General features: G+C 40.8%; 1 protein-coding gene across 1 annotated transcript in view; it reads right to left on the bottom strand.

Annotated features, from left to right (window-relative positions):
* LOC311181269 (aldehyde oxidase 4-like) overlaps positions 1-25146 on the bottom strand; it is a gene marked incomplete at both ends in the record, with an annotated part of 57806 nt that extends 32660 nt beyond the window's left edge. Inside the window, 11 exons of the mRNA XM_084249608.1 lie at positions 746-897; positions 3600-3692; positions 3920-4064; positions 5190-5270; positions 5902-5985; positions 8493-8554; positions 12354-12480; positions 13982-14090; positions 16177-16273; positions 20151-20208; positions 25090-25146. Coding sequence (XP_084105734.1) covers positions 746-897; positions 3600-3692; positions 3920-4064; positions 5190-5270; positions 5902-5985; positions 8493-8554; positions 12354-12480; positions 13982-14090; positions 16177-16273; positions 20151-20208; positions 25090-25146 — 1065 coding nt within the window. The remainder of the gene's footprint in view (positions 1-745; positions 898-3599; positions 3693-3919; positions 4065-5189; positions 5271-5901; positions 5986-8492; positions 8555-12353; positions 12481-13981; positions 14091-16176; positions 16274-20150; positions 20209-25089) is intronic.
* Positions 25147-25532: the final 386 nt, after the last annotated feature.

The raw sequence follows: 25532 nt of genomic DNA, 5'->3' as shown, positions 1-25532 counted from the left end.
GGAAACAACCCAAATGCCCAAAAATAGATGACTGGATCAAGAAGATGTGGTACATATATACCATGGAATATTACTCAGCATTCAAAAAAGATAAACACATGCAATTTGCAGCAACATGGATGGCGTTGGAAGGGATCATGCTCAGTGAAATAAGCCAGAAAGAAAAAGAAAAATACCGGATGGTCTCACTCATAGCAGGAATCTAGAGAACTTAAATAAGGGAACAGCAAAATGAATAACTATAAGAAAGTGAAAATCAAAATCAACAAACAACTATGAACCAGAGACAGTTTTTGGGGAGTGGGGGGCAGGAGGGGAGGGATTGGGGTCAGAATGGGGGGGTTGCAAATGTATGGGGAATATAAAAATAAAATTTATTGTTTAAAAAAAAAAAAGATCATATGGAGCCTCCCCAGTGGCGCAGTGGTTGAGCGCTGTGCTACAAAGCTGCCCGCAGCCTTTGCAGCGCCAGTTTGATTCCCGGCCACCAGTGAGGGTCCCACATGGCGCGCAGACCTCTCCTGCCGCCCGCTGCTCCCCTCAGCAGTGTACTTCGGTCCTTCTGCCTGCTCTGCTCTCTGCTCTGACTCTGGTGAATTATCTCACCCTCCCGTGCTTCTGACTATACCCAGTGCTTGTATAAATAAAGTATAAATAAATAAATCAATCTTTAAAAAAAAAAACTGAACATAACTAGAGGACTGTCTATAACTGTGGCTTAGCTCATCTAATCTAGAGAACATACCGCCATATTCCTAATCTGAGCTCCGGCAAGGGTTCTCAGATGCTTCAGGAGGGCACTGAAGGTCTTTGTCTTCTCCTTTGGTTGGTCCGAAACAATAAATTGCAAGGCATCATTCAACTGGGCCAGGCTGTATCCTGCGCCTATTGTCACCCCTGAAAGTCAGATAGTGGACTATAAGCTTCAAGTGAAGTGTGACAAGATAGAACTGCAGGGAAACAATCTTTCAAATATATCTTCTCTTCTCATATGAATTTAGAATGACAAAAATCAGAGATTATTAAAAATATGGCTGGCAATTTTCTTTATTACCAAATTTAAGTACCAAATTCTCTTTCTCTAATAAGTCAGAAGGAAAGAGAAAAGTATCTCTTTTCTAAACTAGGGTTCAGAAAAAAAAAGACAAAACTAGTAGGCAAATTATAAATCCAAGAGATATACAGCAGGGGAGGGCCAAAACAGGGGCGGGAAGAGCACAAAGGACTATGGTGATGGTTCATGGGTGATATAGTGGTGGGAGATTTATGGGGACTAAATCTGAGGGGAGAAGTCAAATATTGTACAAAAATGAACAATGATGTAAAGTAAATAATAAATAAATAAATAAATATCACCCTCCCCACAGGAAAAAAAAAAAAAACCCAACAAATTCTCTTTCTCAGTCATTATGCCACACATTGTAGGACATGGGAACCATAGATATCTAAAATATGTTATTCCATTTATTCTCAATTTAATGTTTTCCTCAATAAATTAATCAAATGCAAAAATTTCAGCCAAGGCCTTATAAGACTTTAAAAGATGGTTAATCTTAAATGGGAATTGACATGCAAATTTGCACTGTCTTTTGGGGCTTTCTCCATTGTCATTTCTTTCTATTGTTGTTCCCTTTTCAAAACAGCAAAAGCACATACTCCCTTGGGGTCAGTTTTATTTGCAAGTGTGTTTACAGGGAACACTTTCAGCTGTGACGTCATCCAGTTCATGCATTCTCAAAGTGGGCAATACACTAGAGAGGGTGAAAAAAATCTTGCTCTTTATATTCTGCACATACATAGATAAAAAGCCTATCTGTAGTGTTAAAATTTCATGGGAGGATGATAAAGAAAAACTGTCTGTTGCTTCTTAGAGGCACAATAATAAATAAAAGGTTGGGAAACACTCATGGAGTTCTAAAGGCTCTACTTATTCTGTCCCTTTAGCTTGGACTTCCCTTCTAGCCCTCACTCCATCTCTTTCTGTGGGACTCTTGATAGGGGCTTGACAACAGCTAAAAAGATGAATGGGCAGGCTGACTTAAGATTGACAGATCAGAAGGGAGCAATTGATTTTCCATCTAATATCTGTTTGCTCACTGGGGAGACTCTGATTTTATGTAGGATTATTAGCTCCTGTAACCTGGTAGTCATTCAAATGCTGAGTTTGGGTACTTCAACAGTGGAGCATGTTTCTCAGACATCTTTATTTCTTGCATTATGTGGAAGAAATATTTGACTAAGAGTATGAAGACCTAGGAGCTACTCCTGTGATGGTAATGTGTTGGCTGTGTGAAGTTGGGGTAAGTTCAATGGAGTTGTTAAGTCTTAAAGTAGAGAAAGTTACTTAAGCCCTTTGATTCTACATCTTCTTTAAGAGAATGGAGATGCCAAGGTTACTTGCTATGTCCCCCTCCCAGGGTGACTGTGAGAATCCAAGGAAACAGGGGATGAAAGCATCTGGTAAATTGTAAAGAATATAAAAATAAATAAGGTGGTGTTCACAGCTAAATTTTCTAATCTTATTACCCACACTAAAAAAAAAATTGTTTTTTTGGTGAAAGTGTGTGGGGTGAGTAAACTTTGTGATTCTGGCAAGAACCTTTCCCTTTGTCCAGCCGATATCTCAGATCATTCCCTTCAGTTAATCCTTCCATAGCAGGCCAAGCCACAAGGCACCTGCCCATGGTTATGACTCTCGGGGCAATGTAGTTCTGGGACACAAAGCTGAGTGGGCCAGCTGGCAAAAGTTCATAAAGGATACACAGTATATACTTAACAAATACATATTTTTTGAAGGTTTCCATACACTTTTAAATATCATTTTGGTCCAAGATGTCCTTAAATATTTGAAGTGTTATGAGTGGTTGCATATGTCCATTTTGTGTGGGGAGAGGGTATATGTTTTAACCTTTAGGTTCTAAAGGAGATCATTACCCTAAGAGACTAAGGAATGTCTGCATAGCTTAAACAAAACATTATGATAAAAGAATTGCATAGAATGCCACCTAGAATATCATGTCTGCTATCAAATCTGTTTTTCCGGATCATAGGCAGAATTAAGCATTTTCCCCCCTATATATTTGGAAAGCAATGTGTTCACACTTTTATTATAAAAGTCATTACAATTTATTTTTAGTTATTTGTTACAGTTGCTACTTGCTGCTAAACTTTCCCACTGTTACTAAGTGTTTTTGAAAGAGTAATTGAAAACTAGAGGTCAGTTAGTCTAGGAAGTGCTCAAATTAGCATAGTGCATGATTATCGACAGCCTGTCAGTAGCTACAACTAATTTGAAAAAGAAGGTTCTTGGGGCCTCCCCGATGGCGCAGTGGTTGAACGCTGGGTTGCCAGGCTGCCCGCAGCCTCTGCAGCTCCGGTTCGCTCCCCGGCCACCAGGCAACGGTTCCACATGGTGTGCAGACCTCTCCTGCTGCCCGCTGCTCCCCTCAGCAGTGTACTTCATCGGTCTGCCTGTTCTGCTCACCGCTCTGGCTCTGGTGAATTCTCTCACCCTTCAGCACTTCTGACTGTACCCAGTGCTTGTATAAATAAATAAATACATCTTAAAAAAAAAAAAAGAGAAAAAAGAAGGTTCTTACCGTCATTTGTGGTGTTCACAAAATGTAGCTCTGGAAGCCTGAGTGGAGATATGAAAACTGGATGGAATTCATTTCTGAATTTAATATTTGGCCCTTAAGGAGAAAAGTATTAAAGCAGTTAGTCAAGGAAGACAGTGGGTGCTAACAGATGTCATTTACTGATGATCCTGAGTTAAAATTGTGATGCCAATGACTCATTTGTAAAATGAAACAGTGGAGTGCTTCAAAAGACCATAGGTCATCATTAGTAAAAATGCATGACATTCGGATTTTAAAAAGACACGTGTTCCGGTTACCTAGTCTTGCCGAAAACCACCTACCCACTGTGGTGTTGCCCATGATGATGGGGGCTTGGGGGAAATTGGCTTTCAGCTCCAGAAGGTCACTCAGGGTCACAGGAGTATACCAGGTAGTCTTCTCCCCTTGGAATGTCCGTCTTCTCTTGTTTGGGTCTTCTGCCATTCTCTGCAGAGAAGCAAAATCAATAGGCTTGCAAGCACAACTGATGAAGGACTGTTCAAGCTGTATTTCCACTGTTCTGGGTGTCCAATTAGCCTGCTGGTCATTGCAACTTTTTGAGGTGACACAACTTCAGGGGATCAGGAAAGGATGGCCTAGTTTGAAACTACCTAGACTGATAAGATCTGTGTGGGCTCCACAGAATAAATGTTAACTAGGTGTCTGTCCATCAACTGGATAGAGCGGAAACTCCATCTATATTAGTAAGTATGTGAGGAGGAGGTTACAAGGTATAGTAAAAATACCTTAGTCTGGAATTAAGGGGCTAGGCTTCTTGTTCTAGTTCTGCCCTAATAGTGACTCAGAGGAGCCTCATCTTTGGGAATTAGTTTTTTTATTTTTTGGACAGGTATTACTCAGAGGCAAAATTATCCTTGAAAATAATCCCTTGAGTCATTCACCAAACATAATAAGGGGGATTTTATATATATATATATATATATATATATATATATATATATATATATATCTCCACAGTGTATTACATATATCCATACATCTATAGGTATTCACCTATATCTATACATATAATCTTTAAATGATAGTGAGTCCAAGTTCCCATACTCTGAGGGGCATGTGGAGACGAGACTCTAAAACCATGATCATGTCCATAGTCATGGAATGGAATGGTGGGCCTACCACACTGTTTATATATTATATTCTCTCTTTTTTCCCACTGGGTTGACATCATAGAGGTTAATTGTAAGAACAATGTAATCCCATTGTAATAAGTATTTTTTGATTTTTACTTTATTTTACAAAATGCCTTTAACATCATTCATGAGGTGGCTGTGTGACCTTGGGTAAGTTACCAACACTCTCTGAACTCAATATCTTATACCAAGGAGGTTAAACTGAAATATCTCTGAATACTACTCTTCTAAGTTGTTCTCTTCAAGTTACCTATAGTGGAGCTGAACCAGTCCTTAAGTGTGGGTTACTGCCCTACTGTGTGCTCCATGCTGGGCACAGTTCCAACTTTCAGTGTCTAATCCCCAGTGTTTCTATAGTATAATACAAACAGGCTTAAACCGTATCATGTCATAAGACAACAAACATAAAGTAACTTACTATTAGCTCAGGTGGAAATATAGGTTCCTGGGATGGATCCAAGGGCTGGAATTCATCTTCGTTGTACAGTTTGGTACACATCTCAACAAAAACACAACAAAATACAAATGGATCTTCAGCTTCTTTGAGAGTCTGTAAGCCAGACTTCAGGGTCTGGGCCCACAGTGCTGACTCTGCAGTCACAAAATGGTGGGGCCAGAGCAGGGGGTGTCCCTGAGAGGAGTCCTTCCTGTCCCTAACTCCACCTCCTTCAGAGGACCATGAAGGGTTCCCAGCAGATTTCATGTCCTCTGGGGTCCCTCTTTTAGTGTCAGAAATTGGGTTTGGAACTTTAGTGCTGGACTTCAGAGGTTACTTGAAGATAATGATTTGCCCCGAGCATGAAGACACACTTCGGCCCCAGGCCTCTTAGTGCTGGAGGGGCAGGGGACAGGTGTGGGGGAGAAACCAGATTAAGGTGTAGGAACTTGGGATTCTTCTGAAGGAAAGTATCTGTGGTGGCCAGCCTCGATAAAGTCAAGGGTTTGCTAATTTGGGGGGTAATCTTCAAGACTGTTTATGCCTTGAGTTCACTAGCTTTGTTTCTCACTAAAAGAAAACTTGAATAAATTTGGATGTATATTGTATTCTTCAGGCATGTATATTGTATTCTTCAGGCATGTATATTGTATTCTTCAGGCATCCCAGTTGAAGTGGAATACCAGATACTTACTTTTTCCGGCTCCTCCTCAAAAGGCCTCTCTTCCTGATCCATGCAACATTTCCCTGATCCTTTCAATTGACAAACAGTTGATCCCTTAGGAAGTAATGCAGTTTAAAACAAAATCACTTGTCCATTCTTTAAACACCAACCCAGCAAGAAGCACCAGCCATATCTGGGCCCACAAGAGCTGTGGAAGAGGTAACAGAGTTCCTCAAGGACTGTGGTGGGGGTGGGGGCGTGGGGACCGAGAACAAACTTCTCCACTGCTGGACAATTAGGGCAAACTGAAGGGAGCATACTTGGGATGGAATCTTGGTGATGGTGTAACTCAGTTCTCATGGGAAGAGGAAAGGGGTTAGAGAGCAGGGCTCAGACTTCTAACTGAGAGTGAGGTAAAAGGCATGTAGTTCAAGGTGGGAATATGTCCTTCCCCTTTTCCTGTGTCAAGAATTGTATGCTAACTAACCAGCTTTATCAATGTAAATTAGTTGGGTATAAAAGAAACTCTTTGTCTCTAGACCAGTGCTCAGACCTTATGGGACTACACAGGACTGAGTATAAAACATGAGTAATAAAACTTACCTGGCCTCACCACAAAAAAAAAAAAAAAGGTGGGAATGAGAAAACCAAAAGTGTTGGCTGGCTCTTGAAATATGGTTCATATGAACTGCCTTTAAGACTTTCCAAGTATAATTATAAATAAACTGAATACCTGAGCATCTATGGACATTATTGGAGTTATTTTGGACTTTTGTATCAGGTTTAAAATGACTTTAGTCTAATTTCCAGCACATTTTGTGCAGACCCCAAGTGCTGAATTCATCGGTCAGTTACTGCAACTCTCAGACTAATCATTTCAGTATTTGGAATTAACTTGTATACCCTGAATTGTTTCTGGTCATCTAATATTGCATAAAATTTATTTTTACCTGGGTCCCTCTGGTGGCACAAGGTGTTAAGCACCGTACTATGAAGCAATCCACAGCCTCTGCACCATGAGTTCGATCCCCGGCTGGCCAGGGAGCAACCCACATGGTGAGGCAGACCCCTCCTGTCTTGCCTGCTGCTCCCCTCCGCAGTGTATTTCAGTCAGTCTGCCTGTTCTGTTCCCCACTCTGTCTCTGGTGAATCCTCTCACCCCCGGCATCTCTGGCCTGTACCCCAGTTCTTGTATGCATAAATAAATAAATCTTAAAAAAAATTATTTTTACTTAAAATTGGATGCTGGAAAAATACATTAACTGAAATCTTATGAAAGGTATGTCTCCTCTTGCCATTTAACTTTCTAAAAACTTAATATATCCCCAAACTATTCTTCTCTGCCATACACCTAAATCATTCTTTTCCAACTTCCTCCTTCTTATCTGGTTTCTTGATCTCTCAACCTTGAAGGTGACTTAGATTCCTTTCTCATCCTTCATTGTCCAGAATTTATGATTCCAGAACCCCTCTATTTCCTGAAAGCTATTTTTCTGGGCACCTATTTCCCATACTGGTCTGGGTCCTCCTTCCCCCACGCGTGGGATACTGTGCCCACTCTCATCGTATCTTTCTAGGATTATCCTTATCACAGGCAAGGTGCCAAGAATTTTCATTCTGAAATATTGTCCTTATTGTGTTGACTTCTGCTCCGAGAAAGACAGTAACTGTATATTGGTGTAGCTAGCTGAAGTCTAAATTCCTTGGTCACATCAATTTTGTATCTTTCTCTATTTCTTACTTTCATGAATTTTTTTTCTTGGAATTTTCTACCGACCTTTAAAAAAAATATATCCATTTCTGTCACTTGCTTAAAGACTTAGCTCGAAACTCCTGTTCTCTAATAAGCTTCCTTTATGTCTCTCCTTCCTGCTCACTAATTCTCTTTATCCCATGTTCCCTGAAAACTTACATACTTGGTATATATTGAACTTCTAATAGCTTGCTTTTCAATTACGTTTTATTGTTTCTTAGTCTATAGTTTATTTTCTTCAATAGAGTTTGCATTTCTTTTTTTTTAAAGGTAATCCTTTTTTTTTTAATAGAGGCATGTTTTTATTTATTTGTTTGTTTGTTTGTTTTTGTTTATACAAGCACTGGGTACAGTCAGAAGCGCGGGAGGGTGAGAGAATTCACCAGAGCCAGAGCAGGGAGCAGAGCAGGCAGAAGGACCGAAGCACACTGCTGAGGGGAGCAGAGGGCGGCAGGAGAGGTCTGCGCGCCATGTGGGACCCTCCTCCAGTGGCCGGGGAGCAGCCGGGGATCGAACTGGCACCGCAGAGGCTGCGGGCAGCTTCGCAACCCAGTGCTCAACCGCTGCGCCACCGGGGAGGCCCGAGTTTGCATTTCTTGAAGTCATGGACTATATACTTTACTTCTTAGGGAAGTGCTTAATTTAGGGCTACAACAAGATATATGCCAAAAGTTTATTTAAAAAACAACAAAACAACAGTGGCATTCAATATGTAGAGTAAAACAATGAACATTAGAAAGGTCAACATGGGATCATTATTGATTATCGAATGCAATAGATGATTTTATACAAATTCTTATTAATATAGTAAATCACTGAATATATAATATGATATGATATGACATGATATAATATAATTTTAACTTACCACACTGAAAGTTTTTGCACTTTCTATTATTGGCCGGTATCCAGTACAGCGGCACAAATTACCTGATTGAGAAGAGATCAACTTTTAAGGAATGATATAGAAATATATTGTTCATTTATGTTTCCTGATTCTTCTGTGTTTGCCAAACCAGTAAAATGACTCTTTGGAACAAAGATGTTTTTCAAAAGTAGATTCTGTGATTGCATTTTCTTCCTGAAATACCACAAAGATATCCATAGTTTTCCCCAATCAGCTCTTTTACTTCATTTCCCACCCTTGACTTAGCTCATGTAACCTGTCACCCCATAATATCCCACGTGTAACCTTTGCTAAACTTTTCTCATGCAATATCCTTTCCCTCACATGTCCTCTTAGGAAAAGCATGCAATTTTTCAGGGCCCCACTCTCCCTATTCTATTGGGGTCTGGTTTAACACCCTCCTCAGAGCTTGTTAACTCACCATCTAGATCCTTCTGCAGACCTTTCATTGACTGTGCTGAGCGAGGCAGGGTCATTGGATCTTGAGCTTTTGGAGAGGGTAAAGATTTCCTAGATATTCTTGAACCCTCTCGGCACAGCACAGTATGTGTTCAGCAAGTTCAGTATTGTTTTAATCAGTCAACATTTCAAATGCAGGGTGTAAAAGGTGAGGAAACCACTTTCTAAAAAGTATATTTAAATTTTGTAGCCATAATAAATGATATTTAAGAAGAGGCTCTATTAACATGGGGAAGTCTTATGGAATACTGTTAAAATTATATACGTAATAGAAAATTAAATATATAACAGTCACAGTATTTAAGATAAGCAAGCAAGAGCTATGCATAGAAAAGACTGAAAGAAAATACAAGTAGCTGATTGTGCCTGTATCTTGGTGGCAAAGAGATGAGTTTTTTCCTTGTTTTTAATTTTTTTGGATTTTTATAAAAGGAATGATTGTTTTTATACTAGAAAATTTTAAATGTTTAAATACAGTTTAGAAATTTAAGAAATAATGTATGTATATAGATTGAACAGGTTTAACCACTTGAAAGTAAAGTGTTATGTGGAAGTTTGAGGCCAGTGAGTCATGTGGAAAGATGGTTAACAGACACACTCCTTTGTTTTTTATTGGAATAAGAATTGTTTAGGAAGAAATTGAAATCAAAAGATTGAGCAGCCATTATTTATTTATTTTTGCTAAGAGGAAAGAACATAAAAGGTCAGTTTACTAAAAATGGACTACCATATGACCCAGCAATTCCACTCCTGGGGATCTACGCAAAGGACATAAAAACATTGATTCAAAAGAACAGCTGTACCCCTACATTTATTGCAGCACTATTTACAATAGGTAAAACCTGGAAACAACTCAAATGCCCAAAAATAGATGACTAGATCAAGAAGGTGTGGCACATATACACAATGGAATATTATTCAGCAATCAAAAAAGATAAACTCATGCCATTCGCAGCAACATGGATGGAATGTGAAGGTATTATGCTCAGTGAAATAAGCCGGAAGGAAAAAGAAAAATATTGGATGGTTTCACTTATAGCAGGAATATAGGGGAACCCAATAAGACATCAGTGTAAAAAATTAATAACAGTACAAAACACAACAAAAGCAAAACCAGACAATTGTAAATCAGAGACATCCTGCAGGGGAGGAGGCAGGAGAGGGATCAGAGGGAGGAAGGGAGGAGCACAGTGGACTGTGGTGATGGTGCACGGGTGCATTGGGGAAGGAAACCCTATGGGGACTACACCTGAGGGGGTGAGAGGAAGCAAATATTGTTTAAAAATGAACAATGGTGTAAAAAAATTATTTAATAAAAAAAACACACACACACAAAAATCCCTGAAGCTGTTGACCTAAAAAAAAAAAAGGAACTGAAAAGTCTAGAACATAACTTCATGGCATGAGGAAAAACACTTAACACCTCTACAGTAAAGCAAAAGCAAACATGAGAGATCAGAGGAAGCTAGTATCAGAATTTTTTTTTTTTTTAATATTTATACACGCACTGGGTACAGTCAGAAGCGCGGGAGGGTGAGAGAATTCACCAGAGCCAGAGCGGGGAGCAGAGCAGGCAGAAGGACCAAAGTACACTGCTGAGGGGAGCAGCGGGCGGCAGGAGAGGTCTGCAGCGCCACAGGCTGCAGGCAGCTTCGTAACCCAGCGCTCAACTGCTGCGCTACCGGGGGAGGCCCAGTATCAGAATTTTTTGTCTTAGTGACATAATTAGTCTGGTGAGCCCCACTACAAGGCTCACCAATGGAAAGTTAATAGCACCCATTACAGAAATTCATTTGATTTAAGTAGAAAAAAGAAGAAAATTAAAAATACATTATTTCCTTAGTCTTGAAGGGGAAGAAAAGGTTAAATAAAGTGGTGATATACACAAATGGACCTTTTTAAAAGGAATGTGTCATACATGACTGCACTTCTTTGAATTTTATTTTACATAATCATTTTTCTTAAAATACGAACATGAAGTTTATCAGTGTCTAATGCTGATAATTATAAAAAAGAACTCCAGTACATCAATTGTGAACAAAAATATACTCTCCACCTAGGTATATAATACACCTAGAATAAAGTTATCTATTTCACCAATTTAGCCAAATTTGACAACATAATTTCCTGTTGGTTGTGTTAATTACAGGCATGGAATCTGGGCAGAAGTTCCATTTCTGTAAGACTCTGTGCACATTCAAAGAAAGAAACAAAAAGTATGGCAAATCAAAAGAGCTCTGCTTTTCAAAGTCCGTATTACCTCATCTGTGTAGATTACTTCATAGAACGAAGTATCTATTGTTCAAACCCTTTCAGGTTTGGTTAAAATTACCATTGAATTCATAGGGCAAAGTTTTAATAGCACTGAATGAAAAGCTAAAAAAAAATTGAGTAAAGAAGTTCTGGAGATAAGGTAAAATATTAGAGAATATTTACAGATCAGTTACAATAAAATTTAAGTTAAATTTTTGCCTCATTTTATTTTATATTTTTTCATTGTAAAACTGAATATATATCTAACTCTGTTTATCAAAAGGAACAAAGAGTTTTCTTACAATATTCAGAGGTTTGCTTTCATAACTTTCTTGCAAGAAGTTGTGACCAGTTACTTAAAAGTAGACATGTTTGTTACAAAAAAACTACACTTATTAATGTACTTTCTTTTGGTAGAAAACTGTGTTTGCTTATTTAAATTTAATAGTTATTTTGTCTTAAGAGATTGAATTGCTCCCCAAGCTTATCCATGATAACTAATTGCTATCTATGACCTCCTTGATATTATAATGAACTCAACCAGAACATAAAAATGTAAAGTATCTGAAAGTCTATTTTCTTTGTAAAATTAATTTTAGTAATTAAAGGTAATAAATTATTCTACTAGATTAACTTGATTGAGCAAAATCTCATTATTCTGCACTACCCAAATTTCCACATTTGGAAAAGATCATATTAAAAGTGTTAGAGGACCTCCCCTGGTGGTGCAGTGGTTGAGCAGTGGGTTGCGAGGCTGCCCCGCAGCCTCTGCAGCGCCAGTTTGATCCCTGGCCACCGGCGAGGGTCCCACAAAAAAAAAAAAAAAAAAAAAAGTGTTAGAAACAGCTCATTTGACTTTTGCATGATGACAAAGGCCCCCATTAAGGAAGAAAAGTTTATAATAAAATCAATTTCTGGCATCACTGCTGCCAAAATGAAGAGAGCTCTTCCTGGAAAGGATTTGAGTTAAGTAAGTGCTAAGAAGGTCTGCATCCTGGCCAGGAGACTGGAAATCCAAAGTTGGTCACACCTTCTCCCTCTGGTCTGAGGTCTCCTTCTCTAGACATGTGGGCACTTCCACCCTTCCTGCAGAGGACCAGGATGGCTCACCTCCAAGAGCTTCCATTATCTGCTCAGGGGTAGGCTCCACATGGTTCCTCAGCAGGGTGTAGATGGACATCACCATCCCGGGGCTGCAGAAGCCACACTGCGTGCCGTGGCATTTGGCGAGTCTTTCCTGAGAAGAAGGGTACATTATTTGTACTTGGAACCTCTCGTTTGCCTACTTTGGTCACCAGGCAGGAACAATACTTATATATTTCGCTTTCCAGAAATACCTGCAGGGTAATAGATGTCATTCTGGGGAAAAAACAGCAACTTTCATTTCTTGAAATCGTATTTGTTATTTTCCCCTTCAAGAAAAACCTAGTGTCAGGCATTAAGTCACTTTACTCTTTAGATGCTGGTTTCTTTATCTGTGAAATGGGAAGCGTAGTTCAGAAGAATAAGCAAAAAGCGTTTATGTCTATATGAGTTTTGGTCCTTCCTGCAACTGATTAGTTGTATGATCTTTACTGACTTACTTGACTTTTTCTTCACCTTGAAAATTAGGATAATAATGGTATCCACTTGACAGGAAGTGGTGAGGATAAATGAATGACTATATGCAAATCATTGCGCATAGCCTCTGGCAAGCCATTGTCATGCCCTTCACCATCTCTATTAGAGATGGTGGTTAGATGGTTAGATGACATCATCTATAGAAATGCTTTGAATATTGCAAATTCATATTTAGTAGCATTGTGTCATCCTCATAATTAATTTATTTTTAAAAATTTATTTATTTATGCATACAAGAACTGAGGTACAGGCTAGAGGGGTGTGTGTGTGTGTGTGGAGGGGGGTGAGAGGATTCACCAGAGACAGAGTGGGGAGCAGAATAGGCAGATTGACTGAAAAACACTGCAGAGGGTGAGACAGGAGAGGTATGCTGCACCATGTAGGTCTCCTCCCTGGCCAGGGATGGAACTTGTTCTACAGAGGCTGCAGACAGCTTCATAGTGCTGCGTCTCAACCCCTTGTGCCACCAGGGAGGCCCCAAGAGAAGGAATTTCATGGTGATAACATAGCTCATAATTTTCTTTCTACACTCTGCTTTTAAAACAATGTCTGCAGAAATTCCTATTCTTGTATATAAAAATAACATTACCATTTCTCTAAAAAGTTTTCTAAGCTTTATTGAACACTTTGCATTTGGATTAAATGTGTTTTATTGTAGCACGGTATACAATCACTCCTGAGACATTTGGGGAGTGATTTGTACACACAATTAGCCTTTTTATTAGAATTCAGTCATTTTGAAATGTGGTAGACAACTAGTATCTTCTAGGAACTTCTAGTCTCCTATCTCATTTTCTTCTATCATACTGGACTGTCCTTATTTTAGTTTAAGTCAAGGAGAGGTCTGAGAAGTTAAGATATATTAAGATATATCATTAAGATACATTAAAATGAATGCAGATTTATTATAGTTCTTTGGGTTAAGATATAGTTACATCAATGAAGGGATATTTTTTATACACCAATCTATGAAAAGATCCATTACTATGAAACACTGAATTATAAAATGAGAATTTAATAATGTACAAAGGATCTCAAGGTTAATGACCTAATGGGAGTCCTTGGAATACTCAGAATGTCTATGACAGTCCCTGCTCCCAGCCGCACTGTGCTCTCACCTGCACAGGGTGGATCCTGGTTTTGATACTTCCTACCCCTTCCACGGTGGTGACCGCAGCCCCATGCAGAGAGCAGATGGGCACCAGGCACGCGGTGACTGGATAATGACTGTGAGGGAATTATGTCAAGAAAACTCATTGGACTTGCAGGGTAATGTAACTCAGGCAGCTATTGCAGGTCAGGAAAGACATAAGACTTGCACTTCCCTGAGCATACAGAGACCCCTAGATATAAAACTATAAATGTCTGGATGTGTCTGAGGAAGGACTTACATATGACTAGAACTGAATAATAGAAACAAAAGTTGAGAAAAGAATAATAAAGAGTTTTAGGTAGGACCTCAAAGAGACTCTCATTCTCCATTCCTCCCCTCGTTCTTGGAAAAAGAAATCTTGTCCTCATCACAAGATGATGTATTAGCTTATATAAGCTGCCATGGGGTTGTTGAGTGCAGTGACTCTCAACTGTGCAAAGTTTTAATAGATAATCTGATTGCACATTCCCTAAATTAAATCAGCATTTCTGGGGTGAGAGCAATTCATCATTTTTAAAACTCCACGCGGATTCCAAGCATGACTGGCCATCTCTCTTGCACAGTGTCTATAGTAATGACTGCAAGTAGGCAGCCCCATAGTCTCAATTCACTTTTTGGGAACGGGGTCCAGAGTTCATCGCTTCAGTTTTGCCTCTTAATTCCCACACTGGCTAAGTTCTAATCTCTTTTCAGGTGTGGGGATTGTCCCTTTCCCTTTATTGTCCTACTCAAGCTGAGAAAATGAAGAAAGGATAAGAATGTAGTTCTTGGCTCCAGCAGCCTTTTGACTCACAGAAGCGAGTCCCCAGTTGGACCGAACCGAATAGAGGCCCTGGAAGAGCATTTGATACACAGAGTCAGGGCAGGTCCATTGGGTGTCTTCCAGTTTCCCTTGCATAAAGTTTACCTCCTCTAATCTTATCTCAGTCTCCTCTTCTCTCAATAATGCTTCTTCCCCTCTTTGCCCTGCTAGCCTGACCTCGCTGCTTTCTGGGAGCTAGAGGTGAAGGCTCCTTCACTTCCAGCTGCCACTGCGCCCCTGAGCTGCAGTGAGTCTCACATCCACTTCAGGTCCAGAGGGTGAGGGATCTTCCTCCCCTGCACCCTGGACACCATCTATTCCTGTCTTGCCATGGTCTTGCTCCATCATTAATTGTCCTCCTAACCTGTTTGCTCCTAAGATCTCATTCCCTAACCTGCTTTGAATCAAGAAATAGATTCAAATGTTTGCTGTGCTAAAAACAGAATCTCAAAACTTATGTCTCTCCCCAGCTACATGCCCATCTTTTGTGTCTTCATCAAGTTTCTCCGAGAGCTATCCACAATGTCCCAGCCTTCCAGTCAGTCCTGTACCACCTCTACTGTGCTGCCCAGCTTTCTATCTGAGGACATTGCTTGGAGAGCAACTTAGCAGCACTGAGGCGCTCTGGTATTTCATACTCCTTCAGCTCTGCCGGCTCTCTGTCTCCTTGATGGAGGTCTCTTACTTTGCCAGTCTCCCTGGCTGTATTTCCGTGGGGGTCCACACTCATAAGCCCCTCCCGCAGCTCCTGTTGCCTTCCAGGCAGCTAACACTCAAAGCTTGCCCCTGTCATCAATCAGCCATATGGCCCTCGCAAGTTAACTCCCCTTGCCTCTCTTTCCTCTTTTTACAATGCGAGTGATTGTGATGTTTATTTTAAAGTTGTTTGGGGCACCAAGTGTGATAATATAGTAGTCCCTTGCTATCCACATGAGACCTGTTCCAAGAATCCCTAGGATACCTAAAACTGCAGATAGCCAATCTACAAATACTGAGTTTTTCCCTGTACATACATATGATAAAGCTTAATTTACAATTAAACTCTAAAATTAATTTATAAATTATAATGCATAAATTTATAATTTAATCACCATGGTTCTGGAGCCATCTACCAGAATGATGTTATCTCATCTCTGTGTTTAAGCCACTCTTGCCTGAAGCCCCACCTCCCCAATCTCCAAAATCTACTTAAAAGCAGAGGACGTGGGTGCGTAGCAATCGGGAGCATGCCCTGAGAGACTGGCGCCCAGGACAGATGTTTTCCCATAGGAGCTTAGGAGTGCGTGCGGGCCAGGAAAGAGGGAGGGGCTGTTTATCCAGGTGTGCCCAGAGCAGGGCTGGTTCAAGGCAAAGGATACTGGATCTTCTTGGTCTTGGGATCATATCTCGACACCATGACGGTGCAGGTGCCACAGCCTCCTCCCCCACAGCCATACTTGGTGCCTGTGAGGCGGACTGGAAGGAAGGGAGTCAAGGAAATAGCGCTCAGGCCACTTTGCTTTTCAGACTTCTCTCCTCCTGCTATCAGTAACAAGTATCAGGTTTTCTTGAGTTTGTACCAAGTTTTCTTGCTTAAATGCCCAAAAATAGATGACTGGATCAAGAAGATGTGGTACATATACACAGCATTCAAAAAAGATAAACACATGCAATTTGCAGCAACATGGATGGAGCTGGAAGGGATCATGCTCAGCGAAATAAGCCAGAAAGAAAAAGAAAAATACCGGATGGTCTCACTCATAGCAGGAATCTAGAAAACTTAAATAAGGGACCAGGAAAATGAATAACTATAAGAAAGTGAAAATCAAATTCAACAAACAACTATGAACCAGAGACACACTATGGGAGGTAGAAAGAGGGGAGGGGAGGGATTGGGGTCAAAATAAGGGGGTCGCAATTGTATGGGGAATATAAAAATAAAATTTATAATTATAAATAAAAAAAAGAGAGATTGTTCTGCTTTCAGCATATAAATGAACTCATTGATGAAAGACTGCTGAGGAGAAATCCTTGCAGACCCACCTGCACACTGAATTATCTAAAAACCTTGGAGACCAGATGCATTTCTGAATACAGAATGTTCCAGATTTTAGAAAAGCGTAAGATAGCATTCCCAAGGGGGTCTAGGCAGCAACTTGTAATCAAACACCAGAATATCTCTGCCAGGAACCATATGGATATTCAAATTAAGTGAGATCCACAAAGACTACAAAGAAACTTGTTTCTGGTTAGGTGAGGATTTGCATCCAAATGAGATGTGCAAACTTACTGAATTCAAAACTGTGAACCTGCTGGTTCTGGATTCATGGAATGTTCTCACTGAGGAGGTGATGGGAGGTGTGCAAAACTCAGAAAATCCCCGTGGGAGGTTTAGCTTTCCATGGTTCAGCAGTGTGAAGGCTTCTGCCTTCTGATGGGATTAGAGATTAATTTAATCACTTTGGTTCCAGAGCCAGTAATATCAACAGTCACTGTGTACATTTTCCCCATAAGAAATTTGCATATTTCATAAAAAGAGAACAAATAATATATGGAAATTCTCTGCTTTCTTTTCTATAAGAATCTACTGAAATTCACATTTTTTTTTTTTCTTCTTCTTCTAGCTGAGGTTTAAAAAGGATTTCATGGGTGGAGGTCATAATTGACTTGGGTGGAGGTTAAGACTAACTTTATCTTGGAAACTGGACCAAGAGGCCCCTGGGGGTAAGAGCTGGGAATTTCTCTACCAAGGTCCAGAGGGGCCGCACATCCCCCTTCTGTTGTTGGTCCCTAGGTGGAGCCAGTTCTGTCTGCTCAGGCAGTTTGGATTTTCCACCTCCAGTCAGGGGCTGGATTCACGCTTGCAACACCTCAGAAGAGCTCAACGGAAAGGGCACGAGAAGCCAACTCACCTGTCCTCTTTGCTGTTGGCACCCTGAAATGTCCAAGCAAAGCAATCCAGGTATTGTGTGATTCCAAGAGGGGAGGCCACACTTCACTTTCTTGGGCCTTAAAATAGTGCCTTGATCACATGTTAATGCTGGCCTAAGTGAAAAATTGTTTTGTCCTCTGACCAAAAACAACCAGTTTGATACTCCCACCACCCTCACCAGAAGTGCCTGACTCAAGCAGTTACTTCCCTCCTCCGTGGATGCATCATAAAGGCCATCATTAGGGAGGGTTCCTGGATAAAATATAGTCCGCAGGCGAAATCTGAATTTCAGATAAGCAACTAATACTCTCTTAGGCAAGTATGTTCTATGCATTCAAATTCAGATTTAATGGGGAGTCTTCTATTTGCATGTGCTAGGTCTGGCAACCCTCCTTAAGTTCAAATATAAACTAGACATCGGAAGCTTGTTTTTTCAAGTGGAAAAGTTTCTCAGTGTCCCCAAGATACACAGCCCCACAGCATATCCAGAATGTCCTGAGGTGCCAATGTGTACACTGGAATTCTACTGGGATCTGGTCACTCATCAATGAGTTGCCGTGTCCACTATGCAAGACAGGGCATGTGACAGGGTCAACCTTGATCCTTGGCCTCCAGGACATCACAGCTTATTTTTCTTCCTTTATCTCTCGTCACTTCCTCCCACCACCTACAACTCTTAAACCACTGTATTCTCTTGTGTCAGCTTCCCGCTCCCCTCTCTTCCCCTCCTGCTAACAGGAATACCCTCTCCCCCAAACTTCTTTTTGTCCAGAAGATTCTTCCTCAACCCTCATCTCTTTCTTTCCTCCCAAGCCCAGTGTGAGTGCCAGCCCCTGTGTCCCCACAAGTCACTCTTGCTTCCTCACCGCTGTCTCTCCCACTAGACTGAAGGCAGATGCTGTCTCTTCCAGCTGACCTCGGAGCACCTGCTAATTGGTCAAGTCTGTTAGCTGTGTGAGGAATTATCTCAAAAACTGTAATAAGTGTTAGGGCTTCAGTGATGAGCACGTAAAGGGTATAGGCAAACAAGACCAATGGTTAGGGAACCTCTGAGCCATCCCATTTCCTCAGTTTTATCCTAGGGTCAGAATCTCACGGAAACAAAGCAGCTCTAAAATGACATACCCTCCTTGTCCCAAGTAGCTGTGGGCTCTTTGGGGTGCATTATCTCACTCTGCAGATCAGATTGCTTCACACCTGGCCAGGAGGTGACAAGGGAGAGGTGATACAGGATCACACCCAGCAGGTCTGGGCAGGGCAGGGCGTGGGGTGGGTGACTCAGGATGGCAGGTGATGGGCTCACCTCCAAACACATTTTGTTCTTTGTGACTATGTCCTGTTCTGAGAATGACACAGAGGACAGGTCCCAAGTCAGCAGTGAATTAAAGTTTTGTGGGAGCCTGAGGAGTCTATAGAATTACAGATCTACCTTAAGGAGAAGAATGTAAAATCATGCATATAAGTTTATTATTATTGTTTTTCATCAGCACACAGTTTTTTCACAGCAAGTTGATTGAGGGAATGAAAAAAGGAAAGAAAGACACCTGCACAGACACAGACAGGCAGGCTTAAAAGACAAGAGTTTCATTTTTGAAAGGCTTAAGTTTAAGAAAAGAAATGCCCGCATGCACACAGGCAGGCAGTGAGCTGCCCAGACATAAGTTTATGTGCGGAGCTTTGAACGCGGTCAAAAAAGCCTTATAAAAAGGCAAAGGCGGCTGGTGCTGGTCGGTGCTGATTCCGGCAGAGAATCTGCGCTACCCACAAATATTCAAGTTACTCACAACTTGAGGAACAAATTAAAAATAAAGCTCCTGACTCCACTCTGGAAAGGAATGGGCAGAAGGGGCGCTGGGGAGAAGGGGTGGGGCCCGAGACAGTGTTCCTAGGGCCCTCTGGTCAGGCTTATTCAGGAATCCACTTTCAGCTGAATACAGATTAATTTCTTCATTTAAGTTATTGACAGAAAGCCTGGGAAAGTATGTAGTGGATTTAGAACTGACAGAAAAGCAAAGTGATGGGTGACTACTAACGACATTTTGAAGCTGAATAAATTGGTGATGGAGCACAACCAATGAGGAGAATTTGGATATTGTGTGTGTGTGTGTGTGTGTGTGTGTGTGTGTGTGTGTGTGACTATAAACCCAGTTCCTGGAACAGGGGCCTTAGGGAACGATAATGGCTATCGTAATAAAATGACTGGGTAAGAAACCAGACCTTACAAGCCAACACAGGTTATTTACCTAGAGCAAAATCAAGGTGCCTCTCTTTATAAGTCATAGTATGGTCTCTCTCTCTCTTTTTTTTTTTTTTTGGTTCTGCTTCTGCTTCTCTGCTTCTTTACTTCTACTGCTTCTCTTCTATAGTATGTTCTCTTTTTACCACCCAATCCAGATTGATTGCAGCCAAATACAAGGATATGGACTTTCCTCAGGTAGAATAGCAGATTCACTTCAGGATCAGCATTCTTCTCTATGACCTATGTTGTGAATGAGAGAAGGGATTTTAGAAAGGTATTACCAACATGTTATAGCAATTCTGTTCATTATTTGGGGGGTTTGTTATTGAAAGAAGGTGGTTTCATGGGAAAAAATAATAAACTTTTCTAACACTTGGGACCAGAATTTTCAAGAAGTTATGGAGAATTTTTTCAATGTCTGAATTTTCCAATTTTTGTGACAATTATAAAGTCTGGATTGTTTTTCCTTAGCATTACTGAGGAAGGGCCCTGAAGGTGTTCCTGGACCCAGCTGCAGTGTGGGTGTATGTGGAGGCTTTCCTACACCAACAAGCGAGCCTCAGACACCAGCAGGGTATCTAAGTATCTAACTTAATTCAGCTCAATCCTGACACTATCTCCCCACAGACAGAATCAGATTCCACAGGGTTAAGGACTTTGTTGCCCAAGATCACCCTCTTCAGATACCAGCTGCAAACCCAGGCAAACCCAAACCTGTGACCTATGCTTCTTACCCAGGATTCCAGATTATAGAGCCCCACAGCCCTTCCTCTAGCTTCAGCTGCCAGTCACGAACTCAGGTTATTGCCCATGTTTCTGACTGACTGGGATAAATCAGAGAGGTTCCCATAACTCCCTTCTTCGTTTTGATTAGTTCGCTAGTGTGGCTCACAGAACTTAGATCTTTTTGCTCATTAGATCACGGAATTATTACAAAAGGATATAACTCAGGAGCATCCAGACGGAAGAGATGTACAGGGCAAGGTGTGTGGGGAGGGGTGGAGCTTTCATGCCTTCTCCATGTGCTCCCCTCTCCCAGCAGTTCAACAACCTGGAGGCTTTCTGAACCCCATCCTCTTAGTTTTTATGGAGGTCACATTAGTTAGGCACAATTGACTACATCACTCATGATTGGTGATTGTTTCAACCTGGAGCCCCTCTCGCTCTGTGGGTGGCACCGGACGTTTCTACCCTCTAATCACTTAGTTGGTTCTCAGGCAACCAGCCTTCATCCTTAGGTGCTTCTGAAAGTCACCTCATTCATATAACAAAAGACACCTTTCCCATTCTAGACATGAAATTCTGAGTTTGGGGAGTTGTGAGTTGGGAATTAAGGGCAAAAGCAAATTCATATGAAAATTATAATTTGATCATCGGAATGATCAAAATGATCAAATCATCGGAAATATATATTTCTTAGCAATAAGTATCACAAACCCAGATGGGAAAACATGCGCAGATTACAAAATTGACCCAGATAACTCAAGGCCATATATAGTCATAAAAATGGTTAGTCAGAGATTTCCTAAGGGAGTCGCAGGGAGCATGTTATGCAGGAGGCAATTCTGTCCATACTCCCTCTCCATCAGGTATCTCCACTCTAGCTGTCAGATTGTGCTCCAGGCTGCTCCAATAATCAAAGATGGCAAATAAGATGAAAGCTGTGTGCTCTCCTGGCCCAGGAAGTACCTCTGCTAGGAAGAGTCAGGCAAGATCAAAGGGAAGAATTGGAGAGAAATTTACCTGGAAGGATAGTGACACTGAAGGATAGTGACACAGAAAAAGAGGGCATCATCCCACTAAAAGTGTTATTTATTTTTATCACCCCTGACAAAGGCAAGAGACCTGCATTATTCTTCATATACTGCCTCCTATTTCCAAATCTCCTTTTGAGTCCTCAGAAGATCACTCAGCCAGATCTGAACTCACCATCCAATCTACTTGGAATTGTAGCATGCAGAAGGGACTAAGTATGGTGGCATTACAGAAGCAAAGCACTACAGTAATATTTGCTTTAATACCCTCATTGTGTGACTTTGGAAATTTTTTCCAAAGGTAGAAAAATAGGAATTAGGGGAACAAGATGATAGGTGGGCTAGGACTACTATTCCTTTCTCCCGTCTGCCTTGTATTGAGGGGACACAGCCTGTTAACATTATTCTCTGCTATAAAGACATCAGTATACCTGATACAGCATTCCATGTAAACAATACCTCCTCCCCAATCAGTTTTAGCTGCCTCTCAGTGCAACGCTTCTTTAATGCTTCCATCCATCATGATATTGTCTCAGGCCCAATATATGGCATTTGGAGAATGAAGATTCCAAAGAAGGAGGCAAGTCTAGATTTGGGGTATTTAATTAAAGGCTGTCAACTGCAATTCTGATATATCAAATGCATCCTATTTCTGGCCATTTATTTCTTTATCTATTTATTTAAAATATTTATTTATTTATGCATATAAGAGCTGGGGTACGGGCCAGAGATGTGGTGAGTGAGAGGATTCACCAGAGACAGAATGGGGAACAGAACAGGCAGACTGACTGGAATACACTGCTGAGGGGAACAGCGGATGAAACCCTGCACCATGTGGGTTTCTCCCTGGCCGGGGATCGAACTCGTGCTGCAGAGGCTGTGGATTGATTTATAGTGCAGTGCTTGACCCCTTGCGCCACCAGGGAGGCCCCTTCCTGGCCATTTAGAGACTACTTATATATCATGCAAGAAATACTGTTCATACCATTAGTCACACTACTATCCTGTCCTGGTATGTTCTATTTTTTCAACAATTTATAGACAGTTGGGAAATCTTAATTTTTTTTAGTAAGCAAATGAAAAGCATACAAGTGCTTCAGTAAACTCTTATAATCAGAGATGCTAATGAAACCACAACAAGACACCACTTACATTAACCTTAGCCAACCTCAGATTAGCTAAGCCTGGGAAGTTTGATTATACCAAGTACTGGCACTTCATAGATTGGCACATCTATAAGGCAAGGAAACAGCATCATTATGCAATACATTGCAGGAAATTTAACCAGTGCAGGCCTGTGGAAAGTCACCTGGCGTGACATTAGCAGGCTACAATCTCACTTAGAGATTTCCTTTCCAGAGCCAAAGAGGAGGCACATGGTAGGCTGCTCATTGTAGCATTTCTTGGGGTAGTGGAGAATTGTCCTGTGTGTATCTGTCACTGTGGTAATAGAGAAGAATGAAGGATGTGGTATCCTGGAGAACTATGTGTGCAGAAGGAAAGAGCCAAGTGTTCAAAGAGCAACACTGATAGATCGTATAAACTGTGCTGAGTCACAAGAGAAGCAAATGGAGATTGATAAAAAATAATACCACTGTATAAGCAAATAATACACACGTACTCGTGCATTGTACACAATTCAAGGATACATCTGTATTTCTAAATAACCATATGGAAAGTAAATAGAATGTATATATTTATATGTATAAATATTTACACACAGATATATAGACTATATCTCTATATGTAATTTTTTAAAAGCACAAGTGTATATATGCAGGAAGGAAATAAAAAGAAAAAATAAAATAATATAAAAAAAAGGGCCTCCCCGGTGGCGCAGCGGTTGAGCGCTGGGTTGCGAGGCTGCAATGCCTGCAGCGCCGGTTCAATCCCCGGCCACTGGGCTAGGGTCCCACATGGCACGCAGACCTCTCCTGCCGCCCACTGCTCCCCTCAGCAGTGTACTTTGGCCCTTCTGCCTATTCTGTTCCCCGCTCTGGCTCTGGTGAATTCTCTCGCCCTCCCGCTCTTCTGGCTGTACCCAGTGCTTGTATAAATAAATAAATAAATCTTAAAAAAAAATAATAATATAAAAAATAAATGCGAAGTCTTGTCCAGATTGTGATAATGATGTATTATTGATCAGGGAGTATGCTTTGCCCAACCTATGTCCCTCAGTCTAAAGAAGGTCAAACAACCACAAAAATAAAAACAAAACCATTTTGTCATAGAATTGTATTTATATATACTTTCTTCTGATGCCATCTGTAACTTGTCTTACAAAATTTGTAAAACAGAAAAGGGTAAAAACAGCAAAATATAGGCTGCATTTGAAAGACCGCAAACGTGGAGAGGGATAACCATTCTAATGTGCTTCTAGAGATTAAGCCAACAGAGCAGCAAGACCCATTTTCTTCACATTTAGAAAGTTCTTAGGTTTTGAATATCTACAATTTGTTACTCAGCAGTCTTTTTTCTGATTTTCCAGTCAGTGTGTTCAAAATCCTGCACTATCAGCAGACAGTATTGCTAAACCCATTTTCTTCACTCTTTTCTTTCTTCTTCACTTTTTTTCAGTTCATAGTTTTCCTAAAAATGATGTTTCCCTGCTATCTTGCCTCAATTAAAAGTTGTTTTCTCCTTTAGAGATGAATGGAATCCAATAAAATTGAGACTTGGAGAAGTGAAAGCATTAACACAAAATCCTTTCACAACAAATTTCTATTTTAAATTTTTACTAGGCTTTTTTCTAATTGTTCACAAGCACCTCAAGCTTTCTATTCATTTTGTAAATTAAAGTACTGGGTTGAGAAGGGTTGGCATAGCTAAGCTTTAGAGTTGCCACATCTCCTCCATGGTGCAGAAAGCAGTCTATTAATTCCATCAGGCAGACAGAGACGCTTCAGTCTGTCTCCTCAGTCCGAGGAAATTTAGTAAGGCAAAGGAAAATTATTGAGTCTTGTGATTTTTATTGTCCTCAGTGTCACAAATGCCTCCCTTTAAAAAAGCAGTGGTGAAATCAAGTAGAGCTAGTTGAAATAAAGGGGGAATGACAAAATTTTCATATCTGTGTCCTGGAGCCCAACTGTCAGAATGCACCCCCATTGTAATATAAGATACAAAAATGAAGCTCTTCACTGATTCTGAAAAAAAGTAAAGAACTGGCAAAGTCCCCCTGGCTTTCAGAATTTTGTACTAAACCTTGAACTAATGATCCATGTTCAAGGCCACATCTCGATATCTGACTTCAAAAAGACACAAGAGAGAGGTTAAGGAAATAAAAAGCAGCATCCTAGTGTCCAAAAAAATTAGCTTTACTTTCATCCCTGGTATATGAAAATTCAAATTAATCAGCACACACACTTACCTTTTTTCCATTCACAAAAAAAATGAGCTCATCAGAACTGGGAAGAGAAGGCATCATGCCAGGGAAATATACTCCACCAGGAGAGAGCTTTTTTTGTTTTCTAAAAAGCAGATATGTGGGAACAAAAACCTGGACGCCTAGGAGCTTTGGGGAAGCCCAAACTGCAGCAGCAGGCTGACAGGGGGTGATTTATAGCCTCACTGCCAGAAGAGGCGCGCCAACTGCAGCCTCCGCCTGGCCCAAGAGCACCGCAGAGGCTCTTGGCAAAGGCCCGCCTGGCTGCCGCCTTCCCATGAGTCAACTTGAGTATTTGCCTGTGCCCTTTGGAGTCCAAGAGTGGTTTCCCTAGGGGTATGAGCTGAAAGCCAGGGATTAGCAAATGAAAGTGAGTTTTAAACATGTTATTATTATTTTTATTAGACTAGCCAAGCTATCCATCAATA

Source organism: Talpa europaea, assembly GCF_964194135.1.
Source record: "Talpa europaea genome assembly, chromosome: 1".
NCBI lineage: Eukaryota > Metazoa > Chordata > Mammalia > Eulipotyphla > Talpidae > Talpa > Talpa europaea.
Note: the sequence above shows the minus strand (reverse complement) of the source record. Positions and strands in the feature narration are given on the sequence as shown.